We start from the raw sequence: 19,639 nt of genomic DNA, 5'->3' as shown, positions 1-19,639 counted from the left end.
TTACCAATGGTGAATGTGGACCTTTCTAAAGGATATTCAGGGGTGAACAGGTTAAACACTGGCCACTTTTTCAGTATATTAAACCATTTGTTACTTCGATGAATAGGACTTGTTTCTCAAATAAACTGCCTATATCAAATTTTTTTTTTATTAAGGTGAAGTACTACGAATTACGTTGTGGTGTCATTTTCTTGAAACTTTGCACAAATATTCTTGGAAGTTGTGCAAGTGCAAAAATAAAATAAAAAATGGGGGTCACCACGCTCGTTTCCATGGAAACGGACGTTAAAATGGCGTCGTTAGAAATAAATATAAATGATATAGTTCACTTAAACTAAAGAAAGCAATTATAAAACGCTTAGCAAATGAGTTAATTTTAATAAATACCAAGACTTAAGATCCATATCTATCGAATGTATAGTTTTCATGATGTTTGTAAAGAAATTTTTACATAAGTATCGATTACAAAATGACGGTATCGAAATTATATCACTACATAATTTTCGAACTTTCTTCCTGTCGCTTTGAATGGTGTCATTTTGACCAAACTTGGCCAATAAAATCCTGACATAATATCATTTAGTTTACACTTTTAATAAAAGGGTGTCACCACGCTACTTTTTACAATATCTCCAGGTGAATGGGTAATATGCGCCATGTAAATGGGAGAGAAATGTTAATTTTTCGCTCATATTGAATAAAAACCAGCTTCCTAGGGGGTCAAAATATGACAAGGTTATAGGTCACATGTATTTCTAAGAGACTGGGTCAAAAAATTAGGTAAAAGCGCAATTTCAACAATGACAGGTGATGTTAAATACATGCGCTACAAAGTAACCCATTTGCGACAGGCTGGAGTTAAATCTGCGCAGAAACGTTCTAAAGCGTGTGCGCGTCCGAATTCGTCGCCCTTTACCTTAATAGTAATCAATGATCCTCACCTTTTCATGTCACAACAGGGTTTTCACAGCATTTTGGTATGTTGACTTACTGGTATATCATTTACTTTCTACAGACAGTACAAGTACTTGTGTGTTGTGCATTTTAAAAAAATGCATGCGAAAGAAACTTTAATAATAAAAATTGATAACTGTGTTTGTTTATTTTCACTCTGAAGTGGAAATAAAATTATAATAATATTTTTTCAACCAGGGTTAAACATAGGTACAAATATAAAGCAACAAGGTATGAAGACCCTACAGAAGTAATGAAAGTATTGTTTGTGTAAGATCTTATCAATAAACTTTTTTTTGTACATGTACCTCGATCTCTCCCTTTTTCATACTTTCTTACCGCCAGTGTTGGCCAAGTTGAGTTGCTACTGGCATTGCCATGGCAACTGGAACACAGCACGGAAGACCCTGGGACCCGGCAACCACGCATGTAGGCTGGAAACAATTCAATACAACACTCCTGTTGCCAGGCAAATAATTCAAAGGGTTCAATCATAGTCCCTACATCGACGCTCCAAGTATTTTATTGCATAATACCTGACTTATCAACCTACACACAAAAGACTGAGCGGCTTGTTTTGCCATTTGCCGTGAAAGAATCAATTAAACACAAAAGATCATAGTCAAATACTTGAAGTATACTTTCTTTGACCAGTGATAAACAATCGCTTTGAAAATCCATTAATCTCCTCAGTAATTGTTCATTGTCCAAATCCATTGCAGGAAGGTAACACTGGTTTAAAGTCTTCCCAAGGACGTGCCCTAAGCTATGTTGATCAAGCAATTAGGTGACTATCTGCAACTCTGAAGAGCAATATTGAAGTTTGCAAATGAGCAGCTCTGCCCAACGTGATGAAATAAAAAACAAAACATGATAGATAAAGACATCACATCAGACAGTAATACTGACTTAAAGAAGTATTATCGCTTCAAATTCAACCGCTTGTCATGGCAGGAAAAGTAGTTAGGTTCATGGGAATTCAATTAAGATATGAGGTTACCGAATCGAAGACAATTTGTGGTGAATAGTTTGGCTTGCAGCCAATCAAGTCAACATACATTAGGCTTTAGTGTACCGTTTGGTCACCGTACAAATTGAAAGAAAAATTCATACTTCTTTCAGTTTAGATAAGGGAACAGATGATATTCTTAGCGCCAAGCGTAACCATACGATTTCGACATATTCACTGCTCCTACCACATGGGAGCTAGCAGATAATCTAGTGAAACGGGACTCCTATTTTTATGAATTAGGCCTGATGTTCTGTGAATCAATAGCTTAAAAGGCCATCTAAAATTTCCGGCAATTAAGTCGAAATTTTCCTAAATATTTTGAGCGGTGAAATTTATTGAGAGCACTTTCTTTAGGCAATCGGCGTATCGTCTCTTAATTACAGTAACAATAATTTGCAACGACAAAAACGTGCCACCTCGAAGTTGTCATTCACCTCACCGTTATAAAACGTGTTGGACAATTACCTGTTGAAAATACTCATGTGTGCTTAATCAATCAGCCCGTTATTTGTTAAATGTGGTGCGAAGCGAGATACGTATCCACGCAGTAAACAAATATTGTTTCATTTTATTTCGTTGCTAAAAAGGACCCATAAATTTCAATGCAGATTAGAATGCATTAGCTGCCAGAGAAGCTTCGAATCGAAGTCGTGTATTTACATTGACGAGCAATAAATTTAATAATATTGCAGCAACCCGACTTCTTCGCTATGAAGTTAAGAAATCTTACCTTATTTTCAAGACTTTCCCATCCGTCGGGGGGCATGTAAGGTATGTCGACTGATTCTTCGTCGCTGTTTCTTCGACTCCTTTTCCTTTCCTTCGTTTCAGGTACATGATTTTGTGGCACAGAAAACTGCGACCTTGGTAAATTTGAAGCATCGGTGGCTTTCCCACTTCTGAGCGCGTCCCACGCAGCCGATGTGTCTGTGTACACTACACTTCTCCTGCCGCCGTTCAGCGGGTCGCTGACTCCGTTTTTCGTTTCGTTCTCCACGCCGTTTTGGCTTTTCTCCTTGTTTTCTTTTCCATTAACATTGCCAGCATTTTTCTGGGTCGATTTGAAAGCGTTCACGACTGTTGTAGTTCGACGAACCTCCTCAGCGCGGGCTTGGGTCCGTCTGGAGAGAACGACACCCATATTTTCGCAGTGCAGTGAAAGCTGAAATTCTTGGCGACTAATTCCGACTGCAACAGGGGTACTGCGAGATTTTCATCTCGCCTACACTTACGCTGGAGCACTGTCCGGATCAGCTACTATACCCACTGAAAGATGGAAATATAAGCTATCTCACCTGAGTGCGGAGACTCGAGAAGACAGCGTCTGTAAAAAAAACGTTTGAGTTGACCGACGCGACGTGACTGTACAGAGAACAAATGTACAAAATTTGAAGTTCGCACGTAGTAGCAGTTGTTCCGAGAAAACCAGAGAGCCGTTGCTTAAACCATGGAGGTGGTCGATAGTCCCTTGATGATGTGCAAAAACCTCAGCGAAAACAATGCTGCGTTCATTAATCAGAAATTTTCCTGACCTAGATGATGAAGGCATAAGACGAAGAGAACCATGATCAGAGTAATTTTTTCATCATGTAAACAACAAACCTGGAATCGAGACCGTGTGACGACCGTCAGCGAACCTACAACATGATTTATAGAGTGATAGAGAACTAAGCGCGTAACACTTTCTGACGTCACAGGTTGGTGAATTACGCCCTCTCGCCCGAATGTTTGAATAATCAAGTATACAAGAAGAGCTTGGATGCTGTAGTGTCAAAAACGCCGCTATACTTTGACATTTTCGCGCAGAAATGCCAGCGGTAAAAAATACATCTAACGATTTTGAACACATCAGTGAACCTTCGACCAATGCTTAGGGAGCCGCCATTATTTACGGTCTGAGGGTCGTAGGAATGTGTGGGGGGTGTCACTCAAAAATTGAAAACTTCAGAAGGGGTTGCTCAAAATGTGGAGAGGAAGATGGGGGTCTCCCAATTTTTTTAGCGAAATAAATTGAAACACTTCTCAGATTGCACCATTGCACACATCAAAATTTGCGATGTGAGGGGAGGGGGACATCCCCCTCTCGTGCTCTTCCCCTTTGGGTGTTCTAACAGTTTTACTTGTAAAAGACAAATTGAAAATATCTCTCAGATTGCACCACACTGCACCATTGATCACATCAATTTATCAAAATTTCACAGGATCTAGGACAAAACTGAACTTTATTATCACAGAAACATAAGCTTATATTCAATAACCATTTTGACATTTAACCATACCATATTCAGACTTTTCATTAGAAGATGGCAGCTGGAGAAATGACAGAAGAAGGTCGAAGAATTCCCATTCCTGCATATTCTTTGTCGTTAATCTCTGGCAAACTGAGATCTGTTTTTTACAAAATGTATTGTAATTGTTTGGCTGTTGAATATTGTGACTAAAACACTAATCATGCAACAAAATGTCATAAAAATATCAGTGTTCAATGTCACTTTCAAACAGTTTTACCGAGTGCAAAATAAATTAAAACACCTCTTAGATTGCACCATTACACACGTCAATTCTCAAAATTTTCGATACGAGAGTGGGCGCCCCCTCTCTTGCTCTCCCGCTTGGGGTGTTTTAATAGTTTTACTTAGTAAAAAAAAATAAAAACGCCTCTCAGACTGCACCCCGACTGCAACACTGCACACATTTCTCAAAATTTTCCATGCAACATACGGGAAAACCCTCGCTGACACTTTCCCCCTCAGCCTCTCGCGTGTTCTCCCATGTACTTTCAAATCCTGCGCAGGTAGATATCCTTGTGAAAAACCCTGTCATGATACCCATCTAAATTACACAATATACTATATGGTTTGATACTGGTCATGGCGTGAGCTTTTATATCTGTATTTTGTAAATTCATTTTGTTGGTTTCACCTTTTTCAACCGTCATGAGATAACTGATGATAATCTAGCAGGGTATATCAGGATTTAAAAGGTTTTTACTTTTACTCTATTTTGAAAATTTTACAAATACATGTGTTGGTATTTACTTTTTAATGGGGGGGGGTTCAGTCAAAATTTCAGAGCTAGAGAGGGGGTTACTCAAATTCATCATGATTGGAAGGGGTTACTCGAAATTTCTGAGTTTCCGACGAAATTCCTCCGACCCCCAGGCCGTAAATAATGGCGGCTCCCTTATTGAAGGGACCGTATACGTATCACCTTTTGCAACATTTTGAAAGACGGAGACAACTGTTCCATTTGGAAGTCTGAAGTATGCAGCCCCATTACGGCTGCAATCCGGAGTGCGCCTACGCGGCCTCTAGACGTGTGTAGATACACATCAAGTACGGTATCTACACACGTCTAGGCCGCAAAGACGCAGAGCAAACTTGCGGCTAACAAGTATAACTGTGATTACGTATGCAGGGCAAATGCTGGTACCGGCTTAAGTCTAAGGGAGCGTTCAGTTTTTACGGCCTGGGGGGGGGGGCCGGCAAAATCTTGTCGCCGGTGTTCAAAAAAATATAGACCCCCCTGCATTTTTTGTGAAAAAAAGATGACCCCCCCCCTTTGTCAGACGAAAAAAATTGATGACCCCCCCCCCCCCTGAAAAATAACCAAAACCCATATGTCAAATTACCCGCATGGTTTGGATTTGAACTGCGGTACGCGGCGCACTTATTTGTGTAGCAGAGATGCCAGTGCACAAACTTTTCAGCCACATCCATTGAAACGTCTGTTAATTAGGACGACTGTAAGGCAATTTTAACTTCATTTCCATAGACAACTCATGTCCATGGACATTGTATAAAGTAAACTTTATTGGTCCCAGGAGTGGTTCGCCAAAGGCAGCCCTCCGGTTAAGAGGGTCATGGGCCATTACATAAAGTCAACTTTATTCTAGTGGGCCACCAAAGGTGGCCCGCCGGTAAAGAGGGTCGATCATGGCTATTGCATAAAGTAGACTTTACTGGACAGGGCCGCTGAAGGCGCGCGGCCATTACCATTATTCAGCGCGTGATCCCAGGGGTCCCTCAAAAATGTTTCTAATACAAGCCGCGGCTTCAATTGGGAATTTTACGGTAGATTGCCGTGGGGTATTACATAAAGTCAATTGGGCCGCCGCAGGCGGCCCGCCGGTAAAGAGGGTCGGATCATTGCCATTGCATGAAGTAAACCTAATTGGAGTGGGCCACCAAAGGCGTCTGCCCGTTAAGAGGGTCATGGGTAATACATAATGTATATTTATTGTAGTGGGCCGCCGAAGGCGGCCCGCCGGTAAAGAGGGTCGATCATGGCCATGGCATAAAGTGAACTTTATTGTTGGTATTATATTTTTGAAAAAGTGGTGACCCCCTTTCCTACCAGTGAAAAAGCGATGACCCCCCCTTTGCGGATTCCAAAATTACGATGACCCCCCCCCCTGGATTTTGCCGCCCCCCCCCGCCGTAAAAACTGAACGGTCCCTAAATCCGGGGTCTAAATAAAAGTCATCTGACTCAAAATAATGACCGATTTTCATATCATTTTAGTCGACCAACTTAAATAAATCACAAACCTTCTGCAGATATGGGTCTCGCGTTGGCGTTTATCGACACAAAAAGAACCAAACACAGTTGCGACAAAATGTCTGAAATGTCCATTTTAGGCAAAGAATTTGGCTTTACTCGAACCTCGTTTGTTACAAAATGAAAAAGAATGTGCTGAGAACCAGGCAGAGAAGGTAATAACGTTTGTGTTAGTGATGATGATGATGCGATGACGATGACAATGACAATTATAACGACCACAGCGACGACGACGACGATGATGATGACGATGATAATGATGATGATGATGATGATGATGATGATGATAACAATGATGATGAAGATGATGATGATGACGATGATGATGATGATGATGATGATGATGATGATGATGGTGATGATGATGATGGTGGTGGTGATGATGATGATGATAATAATGACAATGATGATGATGATGATGATGATGATGATGATGATGATGATGATGATGACGACGACGACGATGACGATGATGATGATGGTGGTGGTGATGATGATGATGATGATGATGATGATGACGACGATGATGATGATGATGACGATAATGATGATGATGATGATGATGATGATGATGATGATGATGATGATGATGATGATGATGACGATGACGATGACGAAGACGAAGACGAAGATGATGATGATGACAACGGAGACAACAAGAACAATGTGTATACGCACTACGCGTCTCGATGAGGGTTATGAACTGCTGTGGATAAAGATCGAGTATAAATTATATATTTTGTTACAGTTTTTTGAGTATGTCAGAAATGAGCACTTACATAAGTTTATTGAAGATCTCAAATTATCAAAGAACATACATTTCATTACGATATTAGGAGGAGAACAAAGCACTGTTTTTACAAAACAGAAAAGTTATGGAAAGAAGCATAAAAGTTACAGCTTGTGGAGCTATAAACAATAAGAGATGACAGTAGCTTACTACTTTTGAGTTTGGGTGGAATTGGATTTCTAGTTGATGCTTACGTTTACAGAAATAAATTCCCAGTATCCAAACACTTATAAACCACCCTTAGGTCTAAAGGCAAAGAAAAATAAAAAGTTTGTTTCTCATCCTAGACATATTGTAAAAATGATGCGGTGACGCGGGGGTTTTTTTCTTCTCATTTTTTTAATTCTTCAACCATCGAGAACGCGCATAAACACATGAAAACATAGGAATGAACGCAGAGGTAAATGCACAGCAGTGTTGCTTTAGTATTTTTGTATCGCAACAGTTCTGTGGTTTGACTTTTAGTGAAGCATTGCACAGTTTTGACTACTTAATATGTGTACAGTTCTGAATGGAATGTTGGTGTGAGTTTTTTTATTTTAGTGTCAGTTGTTTACAGTTTTGTTTTATACACCACTGTGTTATGCACATCGTCACGTATTTTTACGGGTTTTCGTTTCATTTCCTCGTGAGCAGAAAATATGGTTGACGCGGCGGGTCTGAATTGACGCGCGCGAGGATGAGAAACGAACTTTTTATTTTTCTTGGCCTAAACTGAACCTTTTTTATTTTCTCTGTTAAATGATAACTATATATCACCCCGGACTAAGTACTGCTGTTTTCAACCCTTTGCACTGCACTGTGTAAGTTTAAATACTAGTTTGTCCGATTTTATGAGTGAAAAAAATCTGTAATCTGTATCAAAACGCTACCAAGACTTGAAAGTATTATGTTAATCAAACATACGAAAAGAGCTGACATATATAAAACCAAACTTTCCTCAAAATGGGGCGCTCTCGTTTAAGACGGTTTATATGCAGATTGCTTTTATATTTTGCTGTAAATCGACGGAGGAATGCGATAATACGGACCTTTCAAAAGGAAATACCATTGACTGTTAATTATTCTGTGGAAACTGTGCCACCATTGGTCAATGCACATTTCCTTCCTTGTGACTGGGAAGATGAAATTCGAGAAATCTCAAGTAACCAACGAGCTTCAACTTTTCGATACCTCAATAGCAGCAAAGATTATTCTTCCCTTCAACCCCATCAAACACATTGACTTTAAACTGCGACCATCTGAAGATGATTCGAAGGTCGCAATCTCAAATTCAATGTGTTTAATGGGGTTGACAGGAAAGACAACCTTTAAATTGCGACCATCTGAAGATGATTCGAAAATGCCACAGATTTTGAAGAGAGATTCACAAAAATAATTTTTATAATCCTCTACAATGTAGAACATAATCCATATAGTTTAACACGCTTTGATGTAAGAGATAACAATAACTATATTAATCCTTTCAGATCTTGCATTCTGGTAACATATATAATCAACAGACTGAATTTATGTTTTTCTGTGAAAATCTTAACTGAGTGTGTGTAAAGCGATTTACACGTAACAAACCTTTCAAACAATTCAAATTATGGCATCCTTTGTCACTAGGAGTTAGAGGCAGAACACTGAAACACGGAGAAAAAATTATCGACGTTCACAACTGCGTCTTATTTCTTTTCGAACATGCATACAGAGCAGAGCAACATTATAATTTCTTGTAATACACGACCCTGAAATTTGAAAGTTAATTGGCCATTAGTGCTTAATTTGATATTTTTCTAGACGTTTAAGAAATGCATAGCCCCGTAAAATCAATATTCCCAAGTATTTCCGAACCTCCTTTAGTATTCTTCAAAGCTGCTAACTGGAACAAGGAAATGACACATCGACATATTATGAAAATAAGTACATTAATATATGAAATGTATCGTCGCTTGCTGGAAGAAAGGCCAAAGTCCGTCATCCTTATTTGAGAGTGCTTTTATCCGTGAAGCCATTCTGTACCCTGAACTACTTACGATAAGTGATCGGCTGACGTCAATTTCCCACGAAATCCAACTTCCAGGTATAATTTGGAAACACTTCTATTCTATAATTTTTTCTTTTTTATTACGGTCAGGTGATGAGCGGAGGCATGACAAGCAATGACTCGGGATTTTTCAGTCACTATACTAGACGAGACACTCTCCCCTTGAAAAGAGTATGGCTGTACAATATTTGCGGCTGCTTGTTCTCTAAGCCCTTCGCCGAAATTGAAGTATGTGTCGACACAAAAATATCGAAGCTTGATCAAGATCCATCTGTTTCTGAGGTCAACACCCTTTGAGAGATAGAGCAGAGGTTTTGAGAGCCTTCAATCTACAGTTCTTTCATTTAAAAACATTCTAGGATTCAAAAGTATCACATCGCAGATCCAACACTCTGTAATTACATCATGAGAGTGTCGGGATCTTCACAAAAGAGCGAGCTATTTATCAAGGCGTGATGGTGTATTAGAGACTAGGATTACATGTTAAAGCAGTCCCGGATCGATATGGCTCAGGTTTCAGCCTGTTTACCATCAAACACAGCGTCTAGGACATTATTGCCTTCGAGGCCCTATACAACGGCAAAAGCAACAACAGAAATAAGTGTACTTGCTGATTTTCAATGTCTCGCACGACAACAAGGTCGAACGTTAGCCCCCGAACGGTATATTTTCTTTCACGACGAACCTAAAAGTTTCTTTGCGCACAAATAGTGTTAGTATGTTTGTCTTCAATACCGTGGACTTTGATATTTTCTTGGAGTATATGTGCCAAACCAACCTCCCTTTATCTCAAGAAGTTCACAAGAGGACGCAAGCAGGAATTGTAATTTCGATATGGCTAGCTTCAATCTATGTAAAAGATCTCTTCACTATTGCTTTGCTTTTTTCTCTTTTTCCAATGGTCGAGTAATTGAAGAAAAAAAATCAAGGCGGAAAAATTGTGAAGAGACACTTCTTTTTCAAGTACATGTATCACTTACAAGTATATTTAGTTATGTAGGTACAGTATGAATATATTGTACATGTAACTGCAGGTAGGATGGCAGATGCACACAGACACACACACATACATACATACATACATACATACATACATACATACATACATACATACATACATACATACATACATACATACATACATACATACATACATACATACATACATACATACATACATACATACATACATACATACATACATACATACATACATACATACATACATACATACATACATACATACATACACCGACAGACAGACAGACAGACAGACAGACAGACGACAGACTGACATGTTTTCGTATATACTGACATAAAATTTTGCATTGTGAGTTTTCCAGTATTTCAGGGAGATGAAATTTCTCAGATGGAGCATAGATATTTCATCAAGATGTAAGTATGTAATGCTAAAAAAATCTTCTTTCTAAATTCTGACAGCTATATCCCTGATGCAATCGACTATGAAGGTCACAGATAATGGCTGGTGTATGGTGCGTGCCCGGAATGCGTGCGCGCATACATGTGGCACTGGCAAACTCCGTGTGAAGAGGTCAAAGAAAAGAAATCCGTAGTTTGTTGTGAGTTTAGTTTAAACATGCATGCACTTTTCTCTCAGTCCAGGTGATGACACGACTCGTTTCTACGCAACTGAGTTGCATGAAAAGATATTTGCAGCTCGACACTGCTTAGACTAACCTAGAATCTAGCCGTTTTGCAAGTCCCAGAAGGGTTTGAAGTTGCCGAGCTATAAAGTGACCGGCTGAACTCTAGATTTGGACTGAACTGACAAACGAGTATTAAGGTGTTCGCAGGCCAACAGTGATCCCACAATTCCCAAGTGTTATTATTTAAACAGGAGTCTCACTATATTGTACAGTTTGTTCTAGGCATTGACTGAAAACAAGTCTCAATCGTTTCTTTTCGCCGAGTCGTGCTGTTCATGCTTGTCCATACCGTTTACTTAGTCCTCAAGACGGCGTCTGCACAGCCTCTCAATATTTATTACTAGTATTTGAACACGGTAAGTGCGACCCATACACAACAGACTTTGCTTTGAAACTTGATGATTGCATGGAATAAATTGTTTCTGCACAAGTGGGTTCACTTTTTCAATAATTCGCCAAACTAGTTCTCAGGTGATTTTTACTTCAATGCTTTGACGAAATGCGCAGTATCCATGGAAACCGGCGCGAACGTGTCCAGAATGGGCGCGCGACTGACTATAGACGAGCACCCCAGGTGTCAACGACACAACCGATTGAAAGAAATGCTACTGACAAGCACCGCAGACCATAAAGGGATCGATTGTCACCATTATTAATAGCCTGAGGATGCAACGAATTAGTCTTAAGAGGGACAGCCGCGAACGAACTATTTAGTTTGAGAACACGAGCTGAATTGTAAGCCTCGATCAATGTGATAACAAAAAAAAGACAGATTCTTAGACAGACGGACATTAGACTTTGAAGTGTCGACGGAGTGACTGTATTATTTTGAACGGAATGAGGTTTCTAACGGGTAACTGATACTGACGATTCACAAGGCAAGTACTAGCCTTTGTCAACGAAAATGTACCAAACTATTCGTGTCAGCTCTTGAAAAATGTCGGAGAAATTGAAAGTGAGGCAAGTCTTCTTTATGTAGATCATGTTGTGGGCGATTAAGGTAGAATGCGCGTCGGGCACAGATATTCTGACTCTTAAACTTTTACAATACTTTTCTGATCTACCACTTGTGGGGGTTCATTTGGAAGCTCGTGGAGTAAATACGGTTTTCACTGACTTAATTTAGTAAAAATGGAAATTTTGATTTTTTTTCTCATAGGTTAACACAGGGATGACGACATATTGAATTTCAAGTGTCATTTAATATGTAGGTAATTTGTTTCTCCAGTACCAAGTTTTACACGGTGCTCGACCCCTGATTTTTCCCTTGATTTCGAAAGGGAATGGTAACTTTGTAAAGTTTCCTATATACAGAAATTATGAGCAGAAGTCAAAAGTCTGAGTTGCGTAAAACTAAAACCATAACCAACAGTACAACGGTGAGTTGATGTTAGTAACTAGGTAGTATACCTATGTGAGTATAATGGTTAAGGAGGACAATATGATAAAAATCTGTATAAAGATATGTCTCCCTCAGACTTTACGACTTTGAGAGTCGATTCGTCGGGTCAAATCACCGACAATGTGTGTGCAGTCGAAACGCGATTTTTTATATCTCTTTCCTCGTATTTTCTCACCTTGCTTTCGAGAATTATATATCTGACGATGTTTGAAAAACAATGTTATAAGCATCGGCATACACTAGCAAACGAGAATTCTCGCTAAAATCAGCGTTCTAGGCACACTATGCGCCTCGAAAGTGAAAGACTTAATCTTTTGCTCAAACTTTCCTCAATGAATCTTTCAACTATTATCTTACCAAAGCAACAATAAGATTCGGGGTCACCGTGCAAAGTTTGGAACTAGCGAAACAAATTGCCCAACATTTTGCAATTTTTGAAATTCAAAATGGCCGCCATTCATGTGTTAACTGTATGGAGGAAAAATTAAATTTGGATTTTCGAAAAACTAAGACGGTGAAAGTTTTTCTTTCTCCAAGAGCTTTAAAATGACCCCCAACGAGTGGTAGATCAGAAAAGAATTGTAGAGATTCCGACTAGCTGTCCCCGAGGTGCGTTCGCCTACCTTTAACCCTTTCACCACCATGGTTTGTCCCAAATCCATTGTTTTCAATGGTAAAGTTGGACCTGTATATAGGGAACTGGGGGGAAAGGGTTAAGAGTAAACCTTCAATCTCTAGGACTAGACCAGCTCACAAACAAACCGGCCCTGTCTGCCCCCCCCCCAGGGTACCCGGGTATGACACTACAACATCTACAAACTGGAGTCAAATAAATTCCCTCCGCATTTTCATTCACACAATTGAATACCAGGGGAGGCACTATTTTAAGAGGTCATGCCAATTACCATTGCAAACCCTAAGTAGAGAATACTGCCACTCATTTTTTTACATGTAAAGTCACCAAAATTTTGACCCTTTTCCGGGAAAAACCCCGCCGAAATTCATTATCATTCATACAAACACATGGCAAACTATGTGGACTAAATGTTCATTGTGACCAATTAACAGAAAACCAAAGTTTTGTGTGTCGACTTTAACCCATGATGTAACGCCGCCGAATTCCTGTTCTGAATGCACGCTGTTAGTATAACCACGAAATTCGTCGGTCACCGCAATTTTGCACATAATCCGTATTTGTTAAAGGAGGCACGTCAGCAGTGTTTACCTGTGGACACACAGTAACAACACTATTCTTTATTGGTAGCGCTTTTTTTTGTGTGGCGACCGGGGTAACAGTCAGTGATTGACTTTAAATTATAGAATACAGGTGACCGAATTCGTGTAAGTGAGAGTATATAATTGGAGCCGCGTGCATACCTGTTTCTTTGAAGTTCTGATCTGATGTAGAAAAGTAACAGGGCCATCATCCTCTGAATTACATCAATCACATTTAATGAAATCGGAAGCTTTCTCATGGATTCTGATCCATCTGCTTGAGGTAAATCACTATACATTAGCTATGTGCGAACCCCAGAGCTATGTAGGTATTGTGAAGTATGTCTCTCTATTGCACCATACAGACAACTTGTTCCAAGCTTCTTTTCACTGGCTGTGCAATATTCTGCTCTTTTAGCCATGAAAAAAATGGATGAAACAACGGAGACGGTTACTTGGATTAAATTGGTTTGTGGAAAATTAGTATTCCGGTTCGTCCATGACATGTGGCAAATATGCAAATAACTGTACGTTGTACCCGTCACATCAGTTATAATAGACGATGGTAGGACTGAGTGAATACAAGCAGCAAATTACGAAAAAAAGTCGCGGACGAAAAACGGGGGCAGTTATGGTTTGGTACAAATACACCGAAATGACTCCCTTCTACTTGACTTAGAATCGTCAGAATTTTGTAAGGATGCTTCTTCACGAACTTGGATTAAACTAGTACTCATCAATTTGATAAGTCATTGGTGGAAGATCGAAGTAAACACAATGAAAACTCATAATGAGTGTCTGGCAGGATACCTCTTTCAAATTTTCAGTTTGATTTTTTTTTTAAATATTCCTTATGTTATATTAATCGGTAATGTACTTCGTTACGTTATTTGAATCAATTTTTTTCAAAAAAAACCATCATGACAAATTAATGACAAAAGTTGAAGTTCTTTCGGATGATGATGGTGGTGTCTGTAGTGGTGGTGGTGGTAGTGATGATGATGATGATGATGATGATGATGATGATGATGATGATGATGATTGGGGGAGGAGGAGGAGGTGTTCAGGCACGAAGCCATGAGTCTGTCGTTCAATATTCATGTAGCTATGAATTACTGAATAGGCCCGTCTTGTTATTCGGTATATGAAAACCAACTAAAGGAAAAGTCAACAATAAGGCTTTAAACCCGTCCCCTTTTAAGTGATATAGCAGATAATGAAAACGATAGTACCATACTGACGTCCAATAGATAGGCATTTAATTACTATTGCTCCTTCCTCAAACTGGTAACCTCAGCGTGGTTTTCTTTGACTCACATCATACAAGATATGTTTTATTTGAGTTCACGGACATGAACATGTCAAAGAGACACTTCATTTTTTACACTAAAATGCCCCCAAAACAAGGAATTTGTTCCCAGCAGACAATTAAGTTCCGGGAAATCGTCGGCTTTTCATACAAACGAGCAAGCAATACCTTGATAAAATTATTGCGGAAACCATCAACAGTAAAATATTCTGCTCCACATAGAACCAAAAATTATCTTTATCTGTCCGACCTCGCAATTAACACACTCTATTTCACATTTCTGTCTATAGCTCATTAAAAGGCCAAACCATTATCTTAATCATATATTTTTATTATTTAGAGCGAAATCTTTAGAGTCGTGCATAGCAGTGCCGTGAAGGCGAAATATCTGTCGCTCAAGGTATGTGTTATCTCTGTTGCACAGACTCCTAAATATTAATTTACTCCCTAGTTTATAGAAAGGGAAATAAAGATGCGGGTTACCTCATTTTTACAGCGCTGTAAAATTCGCATGGCGAACGCTTTTATCTGCCTTGCGTTACGTTGCCAGAGGAATCGACTGCACAGCGTTTCCACATCGGAACTTGAAAGAGAACAGAAAAGAAAATCTTCCATTCCTTGCCGTGTTCCCTACGGCTTGGATTGCTTGCTCGTTGGAACATAATACCCTGTCTCCAGGGACAAGGTATCGTTAGACTGATTTTCGAAGCAAGATTCAGAGAGGTTTTCAGAGCGCAAGGTAAGATTTGATTTCGCTTTCGGAATGTAAAATAAACAAGTCATCGTTGATGACACAGTCCCCACTTGTTAATGGGTACTTTGATTACATGTCCTCAGAGAGGATAGAGTCCTCTTCTTTAAGTCTGTGATAAAAATACTTTTGAATAAATTCGCTTGATACATGTCTGAGTTGTAGTTCAGGACATGAAAAAATCGTAATAAAATGGCCACATGTCAGCCATATTGGATCGTATCACAAAACAAATCGATGTGCATATGTATGACATAGGTCAATGTCCTTGTACCAAGTTTGAATAAAATCCGTTGAGATATGCCTGAGTTATGGCTCTGTACATGAAAAAATTGTAACAAAATGGCCGCACGGCAGCCATATTGGATCGTATCACATGAAAAATTGACGTGCATATCTATGACATTGGTCAATGTCCTTGTACCAACTTTGAATAAAATCAGTTGAAACATGCCTGAGTAATGGCTCTGTACATGAAAAAATCGTAATAAAATGGCCGCCTGGCGGCCATACTGAATCGTATCACAAAATAAATCGACGTGAATATATATGACATAGGTCAATGTCCTTGTACAAAGTTTGAATAAAATCGGTTGTGATATGCCTGAATTATGGCTCTGTACATGAAAAAATCGTAACAAAATGGCCGCCTGGCGGCCATATTGGATCGTATCACAAAACAAATTGATGTGCATATCTATGACATTGGTCAATGTCCTTGTACCAGCTTTGAATAAAATCAGTTGAAACATGTCTGAGTTATGGCTCTGTACATGAAAAAATCATAATAAAATGGCCGCCTGGCAGCCATATTGGATCGTATCAAAAAACAAATTGACGTGCATCTGTATGACATATGAAGTAATCCTTGTACCAAGTTTGAATGAAATCGCTCCAGGCATCTCTGAGATATCTGCGTGAACGGACGCACGCACACACGCACGGACATGACCAAACCTATAAGTCCCCCCGGACGGTGTCGTGGGGACTAATTAGCGCATTAAACCCATGAAATTGTAGGATGAATGCTTTCCTCTGTGCGGAACAGTCTTAGATCGTCTACATTGGTAATCTAGGTACAGTTCTTAAAGAGAGGAAATCACTGATTTTTTGTATCTTTATATTTCAAGAATAGGTGAAATACCTTCCTAAACCGACCATGAACTCAGGTACAGGTAATTTTTGACGTGATCAGTGCCAGTCGTAGTGCGAGTTCTCAAATGCTGCAGAATCGACAGCTATAATGTTCAAAGGTCCATATACAGTTGTAAGTGCAATCTTACGTCTATGTGAACGTCTGAACTTGACCCAAAACATATGCAGACGTATGCAGAACCTTCAAGTTGTTTTCGCCTTTTGTCGAGATTTGAGAAATTTGTGCTTAAAAAATAACAAAGAAATGGGATAGTGATAATATATGACCACTGTTTTTCATAAGAAGTTTGAATAACCGTAAAATGAAGTTTTTTTCCAAGGCTTTTGAACATATTTCTCACACTTTCCCTAAAAGAAATGTTTTCAAATGACAAACAGGACATAAAGTAATTTTCCAGACAACAAAACCAGTTTGATTGCGATTTTCATTTAATTTTTGAAATTGTAAATTGTTTTTCTGGTTGCCGCAGTGTGCCATGGATTAATACATGTTAGAAACTGTACAGGTATCACTGTGTGAGTTCATTCAATTAAAGGGAGGCAGTCGTCGGAACTGCGCGTGTCCGATTTCTTGTTTACAATGTATTTCATGCATGACATCCAGATGCAACAAGTCAACATAACTGCAACATTTAAATTTTACAATATTTAATATTCACAAACATGTTTTAACTTTCATTAATCGCCAACGTATACCCTAGATACAGTGTTTAAATCGGTCGTAGGGGTCCCCGGTAACCTTTGAGCCTGCAGATCTCCGACGACTGCCTCCCTTTAATGTCTGTTCCATATTTTAGTTAATTCTCAGGTTTATAAACAGTTCCAAATACAACAGTAGCGTGTTCAGACATAGAAGTTCAGTAGCGTCTCGATAAACACGGATGATAGTACAATTATTCTTAATATCAAACGACACAAACAACAACAACAACAACAAAACAATGAAATAAACAGCTGTTGCCAGCAGACAATATGTATTCAAGAAAATCAAGCGAGGAGTCCTAGCTCTCAGTGTTCGTGAACTCTGAATTAAGTATTCTGGAACCTGTTGTTTATGAAACCAAAATCAATTTGGGCGTCAGACGATAATGTGTTCAAAGAACGAATGACACACATCAACATTCGCGATTGGTTTCATTGGACTGGAAAATGTCCCGGATATTCCTCTTCGAATCAATAACGAAGCACGTTTGCGTATACGTAGGTAAACGTATGGCTGGTTCGGTCGGCCACGCTGTGCAATTATGACGGGATAAGTGAACACGACAGCACAGCGTCACGGCATGACGTAAATGATATGACCTGCGGAAGGCATCAGGTGGTTTCCATAGCAAACGGATGAGACGGAGAATCGTGACCCTTTTCCCTGGGAAATATGCGGAACACTTCGTTTTCAAGTCAAAAGCGCCACTGGTTAACCAGAGTGTTTGAACACAGTCCATCGCGGTCACTACACATGTAATCCTATCACATGTTCCTGTCAGCTTGATGAATATTATGCATTTACCTGAAGTGCGTTTTCATGGTATTATGCCATCGTCTCTGGATTAAAATACACAATAACCAGAAAAAAATCTTAATTGGGAATATTTCTCCCACATGGTCATAAACTAGAGGGTTGTTTTATCGCAAAACGAAGACTTCTTACGTTCCCCTCGCCATGTCCTTTTTCAGGAGACAAAACCTTCCGGACTTCAAAAATGTTTAAATTTGCGATACCTTCAACACGGCTATGACGTTGATATATCGTCAAAACAGTTTCATTTTTTTCATATCTCGCTTAGCCGGGAGATAATTAATATTCGCTGTCGCTTGGGAAACGCCACAAATGATGAGTAATCGGTGCCAATGGCCGCAATTTTCTTTCTCTGCAATGCCAAGTGTCTTCCGTAACGTTCTTGAAAGCGCATTGAAACTAACCGTCCAGTCCAGGTCGGGCTATTGAACTGCATTAAATGACAAATTCGCTCTCTTTTGGCGGGCTTTGATGTCGAGGAAAAAATAAAATCCCAGTGAAACTAGATCGGGAAGTAAAATGATGTCGATGCGCGGTGTGATGGAGATGGAACATGATGTTTGTTGTTGCATGGTGTACGCCGCGGTTTGCCGTTGGGAAAGCGGCAGTCAGCTTATTCACATCATTTTTTTTCTAAAGGGTACAATAAATGACGTCATTGCGCTATTTATCTCTATCTTAACGTATACCACAGCATGTCTCGCTAAATGGGATTGATGGTATTTTCTGTCAATAACTCTTTCAGCGGATTTTAAAGTTTATGAACAAGATTATTATCCCTAAATAATACAAAATTGACGAGAAATTATTTCAAAAAATGTCGACTGTTCACTGGTCAGTGGACCCAGGGGTAAGGCACCGACGCGGCGACCCGTAGGCTTGTGAAAGTATTCCCCAATAGGATAAAGTTATTACTGCATTTTATGAGATTTCTTTTCGAAACTGTGAAGTCAGTGATAATGCAATGCTACGAAAGTCAAATAAACGCTCTCTACTCCGCAAGCGAAATTGTGATTACATCTGTCAGGTCGGTAAGATATAAGAAATTGCATCCGTCATGTTCCTCGCTTGTTCTGCCTAACTTAGAAAACAGACGGAGAATTTTATTCTACCAGTCTTCCATTTATCTTTATGGTTGTAGCGAACTTAACTTGGCTTCCTGTTGTAAAATAAAATAACTGAATTGACAAAGGAAAAGCCAGATATACTAACATGTCCCATCAATTGATGTTTTGTGAACTTGCCGCATTCGGCAGCTTTATATATGATGGAATGAATAA

General features: G+C 39.4%; 1 protein-coding gene across 1 annotated transcript in view; it reads right to left on the bottom strand.

The window, feature by feature from the left end:
• The window catches only part of LOC139139095 (PHD finger protein 24-like), a 57,202-nt gene extending 53,565 nt beyond the window's left edge, over positions 1 to 3,637 (bottom strand). Inside the window, exon 1 of the mRNA XM_070707870.1 lies at positions 2,697 to 3,637. Coding sequence (XP_070563971.1) covers positions 2,697 to 3,107 — 411 coding nt within the window. The 5' untranslated portion in view covers positions 3,108 to 3,637. The remainder of the gene's footprint in view (positions 1 to 2,696) is intronic.
• Between the last annotated feature and the right edge of the window lie 16,002 nt (positions 3,638 to 19,639).

This window comes from Ptychodera flava, chromosome 8, assembly GCF_041260155.1.
Source record: "Ptychodera flava strain L36383 chromosome 8, AS_Pfla_20210202, whole genome shotgun sequence".
In the NCBI taxonomy this organism is placed as follows: Eukaryota; Metazoa; Hemichordata; class Enteropneusta; family Ptychoderidae; genus Ptychodera; species Ptychodera flava.
The sequence above is the reverse complement of the archived record's forward strand: the minus strand, read 5'-3'. Positions and strand labels throughout refer to the sequence as shown.